Source organism: Rhinopithecus bieti, unplaced genomic scaffold (genome assembly GCF_001698545.2).
Source record: "Rhinopithecus bieti isolate Rb0 unplaced genomic scaffold, ASM169854v2 scaffold_19861, whole genome shotgun sequence".
NCBI classification, from domain to species: Eukaryota; Metazoa; Chordata; class Mammalia; order Primates; family Cercopithecidae; genus Rhinopithecus; species Rhinopithecus bieti.
The window spans coordinates 321,707-333,076 of record NW_016809659.1 but is presented as its reverse complement, the minus strand read 5'-3'; the positions used below and the strand labels follow the sequence as shown (position 1 = coordinate 333,076).

General features: G+C 35.6%; 1 protein-coding gene across 3 annotated transcripts in view; it reads left to right on the top strand.

The window, feature by feature from the left end:
* SNX13 (sorting nexin 13) overlaps positions 1-11,370 on the top strand; it is a 152,333-nt gene that overhangs the window by 68,308 nt on the left and 72,655 nt on the right. For all 3 annotated transcript variants that reach the window (XM_017890083.1, XM_017890084.1, XM_017890085.1), the window contains 2 exons: positions 609-697; positions 5,771-5,854. In XM_017890083.1, coding sequence (XP_017745572.1) covers positions 609-697; positions 5,771-5,854 — 173 coding nt within the window. The remainder of the gene's footprint in view (positions 1-608; positions 698-5,770; positions 5,855-11,370) is intronic.

Here is an 11,370-nt window from a genome sequence, read left to right as displayed (position 1 = left end):
AATTTTCTAATATATTTACTGAAAAAAATCCACATGAAAGTGGGCCTGAGCAATTCAGACTGTGTTCAAGGGTCAATTTGTATTATAGTAACTTAGAATGTAATTCATAGATATACTGATGTGCAATAGTTTTATGTAAGTTGAGCTCTCTTAAATCAGCAGAATAGACGAGCATACTCTTTTTTTCCTTTGATATAGCCTGCTGAGATGGTGGAGGTTTTTCCTTGAAAGAAGAATTACAGCTATATTTTAAAATGTGTGAATAACTTTTAAGTATGGAAAGCTAATTAATGTGTGGTAGAATTACAAAGTACCTGGTCCATCTAAAACTATTTTGGGAAAAAGACTTGTAATGAAATTTTTTATGATTCAAAAAACTGGTTAAAACAGCAAAATTAAAAAACAGTTAAGTTGATTAATGAATAGTTACTACTTGAGAATAATGAAGGAATTTTTAATGAATACTGATGTGTACTAATTACTAAAATAATAAGCCATTTTAAGCAGAGAACTGCTTATTTCTACCTTTTTTATGTACCTTATATATCAAGAGTAAGTGTAGACTTTACATTTTCTAATGTTATGATAGCTACTTTTTCTATTTTTAGGATTCCTAAGGGATTTGTGTGAGGTCTTATTATATTTATTGCTACCTCCTGGAGATTTCCAGAACAAGATCATGCGATACTTTGTCAGGGTAAGCTTAAACTCATACCAAATCATACCTGTAAAAAAACGTAGAGCAGCAGTTTTCAAAATTTTGGTCTTAAGACCCAGTTACACTCTTAAAATTATTGAAAACTCTAAAGAGCTTTTATTTATGTGGGTTTTCTTTAAAATATTTACATATTATAAGTGAAAACTAAGAAATTTTTAAACATGAAAATATACAAGCATATATTTCCTTACCTGATACATAGATAGAGCACCATAGCATTATGTAACTTTTGTAAAGGTCACTGTGTGTACATGAAAGAACAAGAGTGAAAAGTTAAATAATGTCTTAGCATTATTATGAAAATGGTGTTGAAAGGGTCACCTGAAACCCAAGCTTCTGGGGGAACTTCAGGTTCATGGAAACCTCCCCCCAATCCCCCAGGAGTCTCTGGCTGATAGGTGCTTTGGTTTTTGGTTATGACAAAAGTTTGTTTTAAATTTTCTTATACCCTAGTGTTATGTAAATCAGGTTAGATAAAATAACATTTTGGACAGAAACTTTAAAACTGTGCAGTTAAGATTATGTTTTTTTGTAATTGGAAAATTAATGTCAGATGAGAATAGTAGTCTTGGACTCTTTATTCCCTGAGTATAAACCTTCAGAGTAAAGCTCTGTGTGTAAATTTAAAGGAATAACATTTGGCTTTGGCTGCTGGTAATGATTTAGAAATGCTAGCTACATAAGACCATGTCCTGGTTGAATGGGTAACATGAAAGTTTTGAATTTTCCTAAAAACAAAAGCTTATGATCTCTTTACTCTTTAGATAGACTAAAGAGATCATAGATATAGATATCTGTATCTGCAAAATAGATAACAATTCCTGCTTTTATGCTTGTATGGTATTGTTTATAAGCAATACCATACAATTTCCTAACATCTACCTAGCTTGAGTTCAGTGTCCTTCTCAGGTATGTTAATGGTACTTACGTGAAGTAATAGAAAGTGCTTAGTGTTGATGGGAGGAGCCTTATTATATATTGTTAAGGCCAATTATTTGGGCTGGTCTTTATCAAGGGTGACAAGTACCTGGATGTCTATCACTAGATTCATATCTGCCACTGAAGGAAGATAGTACTAATCAGGTATAGCACTTGTTCATGCAGAGTATCCATTTGGCATAATAATCTGTTTCCATAATACTCCAGCCAGCTACTGTTATGTGGAATCTCAGCATTATTTCACATGTCTTGCCTTCTTTTCCTTTTTGAAACTCTGTTTTCTCTTTTCTTTCATGTCACTGGTCTCATTTTTAGTCACCTTTGTTTTCCTTTTTAGTCATGTTTATACTCCTTAACTTCTCTTCTGCTTAAGTTTTGAATATTCAAGATCTTAAGTCCCAGGACTTTTTCTTGCTCATCCATTACTGTGGCTTTAAACACCTTTCAAATGCTAATGAGTTTGAAATTTATAGCTTTATTTCATATTTACCTTCTGAGCTCCGGGCAACTCTGAGCTGCCCTCTTGAAGTAACCACTAGAGTGACTCACAGCTTTTTAAAACTTAAATGTCCAAAGTGGAAGTCTTATTCTTACATCCATATCCTGTCTGCCTTTTAGTCTTCTCTCCATCCTAATAAGTGGTATGATCGTCTAGTAAATTTTTCAAATCTCAAGTCCTCCAAGAGGCTTACAGGTTCACATGTAGTGTGGCCTTATTTACCTCTCGAGCCTTCATGCCAAGCAATGTCAAGGAAAACCAGAGCTGAACAGTAAAGTGTAGGAAAAAACAGACCTTATCTAGCAACTGTTGCAGTAGGGGAAAAGTGACCTCGGTATAGAATTGATCTCAATTCTGAATACAACAAGAACAAGTTGGGATTTATAGCCAAGGAGCAGACCGGGGATCAGTGGATGGAAAATTACTGAAAGGAAACATCAGGTGTAAGTGGGAATTATGGGTAAACAGACTTAATAGGATTCTTGTTGAGAGCGGGCTGGGATGTTCAGACACAAAGGGTGGGGACTGAGGAATTTAGGGTGAGGGAGATCTGTCTAAACCCACTTGATAGAATTCTTGCTAAAACTGCAATGAAAAGATGAACAGACATGGAAACTCAAAGGTTAGGGCGTAAATGGGTGGAGGATTCAGAGGAGCCTAAGTTTGGTCAAGGATGGTCTTTGTTAGTGGTCACTATACTCCAGCCACACTGGCATTTTCCCCAAAAGTGCCATTTTCTCCCTGCCTCTCTAATGTCCTTTTTTTTCTCTGTTAAGAATGATTCTTCGGCCGGGTGTGGTGGCTCACGCCTGTAATCCCAGCACTTTGGGAGGCCGAGGTGGGCGGATCACGAGGTAAAGAGATCTAGACCATCCTGGCTAACACGGTGAAACCTCGTCTCTACTAAAAATACAAAAAATTAGCCACGCGTGGTGGCGGGCACCTGTAGTCCCAGCTGCTTGGGAGGCTGAGGCAGGAGAATGGCACGCCACTGGACTCCAGCCTGGGCGACAGAGCAAGACTCCATCTCAGAAAAACAAAACAAAATAAAACAAAACAAAAAACCGATTCCTCTTATTCTGTCAGCTAAATTATATTCATTCTTCATCTCACTTCATGTCATTTCCTTAGAGATGCCCACCCTGACCACCCAATCTAAATCTCCCTCATAATTCCCTGTTATTATAGATAACATCCAGTTTTTTTCCTTCATAGCATTTACCATATTTTAAGATGGTAATTTAGTTGTTAATTTGGTACCTCTTTCTCCCAGATGAATTGTAACTCTAATGAGGACAGAGACTATATCTGTATTTATCATAAATATATACTTAGTGCTTAACATAATAACTGGCACATAGCAGATGCTCAGTCAGACAATCAGTTTTATTGCAAAAGGAAACCCATTTACCCTCTTGCTGGCTGTGGTGCATGTGCTACTGCAGCTTCTTGAAGATTAAGTTGACTCCTAAAAGCCATGAATGAAAATCTGCCTTGTTACATGAGGTTATGTAAAATAGGATTTTAATGAGCACATTTTTTTAAATAATAAATTTCTCTTTTAGGCCAGTATTTTATTTCTTTTTGGTTGAATTTAACTGAGTGAGGATAATTACAGACCATGCATTTAGCAAGTCAGTTTTTTTCCTTTAGCTCTTTCTTGTTTTCCTTTGTCAGTAATTCTAAGATTTCTCAGAAGATACTTTGTTTAGATTAAATAACAGATGAAAGAGTTTTAATTTTCTTTGTATGGATACTTTGTATAGATTGTGTAAGTCACTGTGTTTGAGATAATAGCTATTTAATTGCCTCTACTTTCTTGCCATTACTATGTTTTTATTCCTTTAAAGATATGGCTCCAATGACTTTGTATCTTTTAGGCCCCATGTTTGACAAACAGTGCTGTCTTCTAAAAATTGGGGATCTTAAAGTAGGAATTATGTGGAAGTGACTATTTGCTTGGAATATTTAGAGCTGTCACTAGGACCTTGAGTCATATGATTAGCCCTTGACTAACCAAACCCTTTAATGTGACAGATTAGGAGTTTTCTAGTACAAATCGGCTAATTACACCAACTAATAAGAAACACATAATTTAATCAGAAATTTTCCCCAGGTGTTTTTTTTCTCCTTTTGAAAAGAAACATTGGAAAAAGTGTGTGTGTGTGTGTGTGTGAATTTTTTCCTAACAAAGTACATTTTAAAATTTGAACATGTGACCAGAGACATAATTTGAAGGAAGGAATTACATACACAAATACAATTTTAAGTAAGTAGGAGACTAAAACTAACCTTGAAAGAAGCCATTTTTTGTCATTTCGGACTGTAAAGTGTCTCCAAAGACATTTCAGAAAATTACTGGCACCTCCAAATCAGCTTTTGGAAATACTGATTCATCATGGGGTAATGGTTGGCAGAGACTTGTACAGCTTACAAAAGAGACTTGTACAGCTTACTAAAAATAAAGACCACCTTCTGTGAACTTACACGAGAAAATGGCACAAATAAATTAGAGATCTGGGAAGAAAAAATGATCCTTCAATTAGAAAAATTAAACATCCTGTTAAGCTTATTGTTATTTAATCTCCCCCAATATTCTTAGATTAGGTTTCATAAATTTATATATTACTGGCACTAAAGGGTAATACCAGGTGAAATCATTGTATTTATAGAATCAGTACTAAATTCTTAGTTTCTTTTTTTCTATTCATTTATCAAATGCCTGCCCTGTTTAAAACAATGACCTTGAGAAGATGGAATGAGGAAGGTAAATATTTTTGAGGATAAATAATTCAATAGATAAGTTGACCAATTCCACTCATATAGAGGGTTCCTAGATAGTTGCCATCTATTAGAAAAATGTAAAACTTACAATTACAGAGAAAATATCAAGTGATAAATGCTGTAGATACAGGGCATGAGTATTTCAAGCATATTTCTGTTGGAATGATCAAGTTTTATATAACAGGGTAATTCTGCAGTCAGTTTTTAAAGGAAGGGCAGAATATTAATACATAGGAGCATAAACAACTACAAAGAATGGGAAGGTAGATTTTAGAGAATGTCAAGTCGATTAACATATCTGTTATTTTAAAAATGTTTATTAGGAAACTATTCAAACACAGAGAAGCATAGAGAATAATACAGTAGACATTTATGTGCCAACCACCTAGATGTAACCAGTGTTGATAATGTACTATAGTTGCTCTGTTTCCTCCCTTGGTAGCAGTTCTAAAATCAGTGTGTATCCTTTCCTTTTCTTTTCTGTTTCTATAGTTTTAATAAAGATAAATGAATCCATAAACACTGTTAGTCTTATATTTTGTCCTTTTACAATCGACATCAATGCTAACATACTAGAGGTATCATCTTGCTTTATTTCACTCCACAGTTGTTACTGTGGAGATGTCTCCAAGTTGATATAGGTAACTTTATCTCATTTATCTAAACTGAGGCGTAGTCATCTTTTTATAAGACTGTGTTGGTTATCAAGTTTTACTTGAACGTATATCATACTTTTCTTAAGTAACAGCATTGTGTTGGAATATTTACATTATGCTATTGATTTGAGAAATAGATTAAATTTGTTTTTGTTTTTTACTTTTTTTTTTCAGGAAATCCTTGCACGAGGAATTCTTCTTCCATTAATAAATCAACTCAGTGATCCTGATTATATTAATCAGTATGTCATATGGATGGTAAGTGCCTTTTAAAATTATAACTCTGTTTTAGAAATAATTTTTAAAATGGAAAAATACAGTTGGGAGATAGGGTATTTAAGCAGTAATTTATTAAAGAAATTAAGTAGAAATGTTTCTGAAGTAATCTCTGTGTTTCCAATATTTTTATTTGCTTATATTTTGAATGTGTTGGCCAAATTCTCTTTAAGAATTTTGTTGATTATCTGTCTTACAGTTATGGTACTACTACTATTTCTTTAAAAAAATAGAATATTTCACTACCTGTATGTATAGACGATGTATATTTTTAATGGCTACTATTTGATTTTTAAATACAACATGGGATTTGAACTACTTGACATGTAACTCACATTTTATATTGTATAATGGGGAAAATATGGAGGACAGAACAGTAGAATGAGAACCAGAAGATCTGTATTCTCGATGTTTCTATAAGTTGCCTAGTGTCTATAGTAGTTAACTCAATGGTTTTCTCCTATCAGACATATCAAAGACTTAGTGATTAATAAGTTCACAAGCCCTATTTTTTTTTTCTTTGTGACGTATACTTTTCCTTAATAAACTCATGGTCAAGGAAGAATTGTAAATGGGCTACGTTCTGGGAATGCTTTGATAACCTACTTCTAGATCTTTGATTTATTTTCTTAAATCTGGTATTTCTTCTCTACATTTGTCTTCCTTTAACTCAGTCTAGCTTTCTTAAGAAAGAATTATTTGGATTGTTCTTTGATTTCCCTTAGGCATTGTCAGACTTGCCATAGTTTTATTTTTTACTTTATTTTTATTTATTTATTTTTGACGTGGGATCTCACTCTTTCATCCAGGCTAGAGTGCAGTGACAATCTTGGCTCACTGCAGCCTCTGCCTCCCTGGCTGAAGTGATCCTCCCACTTCAGCCTCTCGAGTAGCTGGGACACAGGCATGCACCACCACACTTAGCTAATTTTTTGTACTTTTGGTAGAAGCATGGTTTTGCTATGTAGCCCTGGCCAGTCATGAATTCCTGAGCTCAAGCGATCCGCCTGCCTCAGCCTCTCAAAGTACTGGGGATTACAGGTGTGAGCCATCATGCCTGGCTGCTATTGTTTTATTATTATTGTTGTTGCAGAGGTTTACCCTTCGACCAGGTTGTGGTACCTGCAGACAAAAATTGTTATTAATTGTGTATTTCTAGAGCCTTTCCTCGAGACTGTGGAACTTGATTCTTCTTTTCCTTTGTGAACTTTTTCAGACTTTGCATTAGGCACTATAAAAGCTTTGAAAATATACATATCTGCACAATTAAAAATATAATAAAATGAGTCTTCTTTGGCTAGGAATTCAACCCCTAAGAAGTTATTCTAAAGTGATAATCAAATTTGTGACAATCTATATTTAAAATTTTAACAAGTTTTAATTTTAAAATTATGAATATTTGAGAGTTGTACATATTTATGGGGTACATGTGATATTTTGATATAAGCATACAATGTGTAATGTTCAAATCAGGATAATTGGGGTATCCATCATATCCAGCATTTATCACTTCTTTGCATTAGGAACATTGCAGTTCCACTCCTTTGATTTTTTTGAAATATACAATAAATTATTGTTAACTGTAGCCACCCTATTGGGATACTGAATAGTAGATCTTACTCTTTCTGTCTGACTGTGTTTTATACCCATTAGCCATTCCTTTATTTCCCTTCCCAGCCTCTGGTAAAGAAACATTATTTGGCACTGTATCTCCATGAGTTCAGTCTTTGTTTTGTTTCCCACATATTTAGCCTACTGTGCATGGTTAATTTGACTTAACATAATGTCCTGTCAATATTTCATTTTTTTTTATGGCTGAATAATATTCTGTTTTGTGTATGTACCATGTTTTGTTTATCCATTTCTTTACATATTTGCCAGCATTTGTTATTGCCTCTCTTTTGGATAAAAGCCATTTTAAGTGGAGTGAAATAGTGTCTCATTGTAGTTTTAATTTGTATTTCTATGACAATAAGTGCTGTTGAGCTTTTTTTAATGTTGTCTTTTGAGAAATGTCTCAAAAGACATTTTTCAGATCTTTTCAGATCTTTTGCCCATTTTTAATAGGATTATTAGTTTTTTTCCTATTGAGTTGTTTGAGCTCCTTATGTGTTCTGGTTATTATTTCTTTGTCAAATGGGTAGCTTGCAAATATTTTCTCCTGTTCGATGGATTGTCTCTTCCGTTTGTTGATCATTCGCTTTGCTGTGCAGAAGCCTTTTAGCTTGATGTGATCCCATTTGTACATTTTTGCTTTGGTTTCCCTGTGCTTTTGAGGTCTTATATAAGAAATCTTTGCTCAGACCAATGTCATGGATTGTTTCCCCACTGTTTTCTTCTAGTAATTTTATAGTTTCACATCTTAGATTGACGTCTTTAATCCATTTTAAATTGGTTTTTCTATATGCTGAGAGATAGGGGTCTAGTTTCATTCCTCTGCATATGGATATCCAGTTTTCTTGGCACCATTTATTAAAGTGACTTTTTTCCCCAATACATATTTTTGGCACATTTGTAAAAAATGAATTTACTGTGAATGTGTGGGTTTATATCTGTGTTAAATTTGAAGTCAAGTAATGTGATGTCTTCACCTTTGTTCTTTTCTGCTTAGGATTGCTTTGGCTATTCTGGGTCTTTTGTAGTTCCATATAGTAATACATTTTGGGATTATTTTTTCTATTTCTGTGAAGAAAGTTATTGGTATTTTGATATGGTTTGCTTTGAATTTGCAGATTGCTTTTTGTAGTATGGACATTTTAGCAACATTGATTCTTCCAGTCCATGAACATGGAGCATCTTTTCATTTTTTTGTGTCTTCTTCAATTTCTTTTATCAGTGTTTTACAGTTTCCCTTGTAGACATCTTTTATTTCCTTGATTAAGTTTATTCTTAGGTATTTTATTTTATTTGTGATTATATGGGATTACTTTTCTTGTTTTCTTTCTCAAATTGTTCAAATAGAAACACTATTGATTTTTGTATGTTCATTTTGTATCTTGAAGCTTTGCTACATTTGTTTTATCAGTTATTTTTTGTTGACTTGTTTTAGTCATCTTACTAGAGATATGAGTGGTTTGTACACCACAGTTGCAGTGTTACTCTAGTTGTCTGTGTATGTAGTGTCAATGAGTTTTATACTTTCAGATGATTTCTTATTGCTCATTAACATGCTTTTCTTTCAGATTGAAAAACTACCTTAAGGATTTCTAGTAAGACTTGTCTCGTATTGATGAAATCCCTTAGCTTTTGTTTGTCTGGCCAAGACTTTATTTCTCCTTCAGAGTTAACAGATAAATTTGCCGGATATGGTATTTTAGGTTGGAAGACATTTTTTTTCCTTCAGCACTTTGAATGTATGAATGATCCCACTCCCTCCTGGCCTGTAAGGGCTCAGATGTGTGCTGCCAAATGTATCAGAGCTCCTTTGTGTTATTTGCTGCTGCTGCTGCTCTTCCTCTTCCTCCTTCTCCTTCCCCTCCCCCCCCTTCTTCTTTTTGCAGCTTTTAGGATTCTTTATTTATCCTTGAACTTTGAGAGTTTGATTTACATGCCTTTGGTCATCTTATTTGGATTGAATATTCTTGGTGTTTTTCAACCTTCTTGTACCTGGATATTCATGTTTTTTTCTGGGTTTGAAAAGTTCTTTGTTATTATTTCTTTGAATAAACTTTTAACCCAGTCTCTCTCTTTATGTTCTCTTTAAGGCCAATAAATCATAGATTTGCCCTTATGACACTGTTTTCTAGATCTTGTGGGTATGCTTCATTTTTTTCAGATTCTTTTTTTCTCTGTGTATTTTCGTATAGCCTGTCTTAGCCCGGTTCTTCCTTCTGCTGGACCAATTCTGCTGTTAAGATACTCTGATGAATTTTTCAGTTTGTCAATTGAATTTTTCAGTTCTAGAGTTTGTTTGACTTTTCCTTATTATTTCAGCCTCTGTTAAATTTCTCGATAGAATTCTGAATTCCTTCTCTGTGTTGTCTTGAAATCCTTTGAGCTTTCTCAAAATAGCTCCTTTGTATTTCCTGTCTGAAAGGTCATATATCTCCTTCACTTCCAGAGTGGTCAGTGGTGCCTTATTTAGTTTCTTGAGGTCATGTTTTCCTGGATGTTCTTGGTGCTTGTAGATGTTCTTTAATGTCTGGACATTAAAGAGTTAATTATTTATTTTAATCTTCTCAATCTGGACTTATTTGTACCATCCTTCTTGAGAGGGCTTTTCATGAATTCAAAAGGGATTGAATGTTGTAACCTAAGCCTATGGTCACTATACTATTTCAGCGCTAGTGGGATCCCTAAGCCCAGGAATATTATGACTCTTGGAGACTCCTAAATACACTGCTATGATGTACTTTATTAAGATAAAGGAGAATTCCCTAGGTTACCAAAGTCTTTCATGCTCTTTCCTCTCTTTCTGTTAATTACAAAGGGTCTCTTTCTGTGTAATGCTGCCTGGAGTTGGGGAAACAGTGACATGGACACTGTCATGGTCACCATAGCTGGCACTGTGGAGAGTTGCACCTCAAGCCTTGCAGAGCAGCCCAGTACTGGGGCTTGCCTAAGGCCTGTGGCCACTGCTGCCTGGCTCCTGCTGCTATTTATTCATGGCCCAGGACCACTTTAGTCAGCAAATTGTGAATTCTGCTAGGGACTGGGTCTGTCTCATCAGGGCAACAGCTTCCCTTCTGGCTAAGGGTGGGTCTAGAAATGCTGTCCAGGATGAAAGATGTATATTCTTGGGTTTCAGGAATCTGCCTGTTTTTTTGTTTTACTGTGGCTGAGCTGGTACCTAAGTTTTAAGACACAGCCCTCTGTATTCCTCCCTTTCCTTCCTGTAAGTGGAAGGAGTCTTTGCTGGAGTTACACTGCCTGGAAGTGGTGGAGGGATGACACAGACATTCTATTGGCCACCATAGCTGGTGTTACACTGGGTCATACCCCAAGTCAACTGACTGCTGAGAAGAGTGTATGTAGCACCAGGGCTTGCCCTGGGACTGCAGTGCTTGTGGCCTGACTGCCACTCAACATTTATTTAGTGCCCCAGGTCACTTCAGTCAGCCCATAGTGAAGCCACCTGGGTTTGAGTTATTCCTCCTGAGCTGAAGAATTCTGGTCTGCCTCAGGGCTGGTGTAAATGCTCCTTCCCTGGGTGCTAGTGGAATTCTGTCCTGTGCCATGACAGAGCAGTTCTCAGTTTCAAAGCAGAGTTCTATACTCACTTCACTCTTCCTCCCACAAACCCACAGATTCTCTTTCTGTGCTGTGCTGTCCGGGGTTGAGGGGAGGGATGGTGGAGGCAATGCAAGACTGTCTTTCCTACCCTTTTGAATGCCACTTTCGTTGATATTATGCTCAAACCAGGTACTGTGATCACTCAACTAATTTTGTGGTTCCTAGGAAGGTGCATGGACAGTTGTTTAATATGGTGTTCCTGTGGGGAGGATGATCGCTGGAAGGCTCTACTTGGCCACCTTGCTCGGCCTTCTCCAATAATGTAT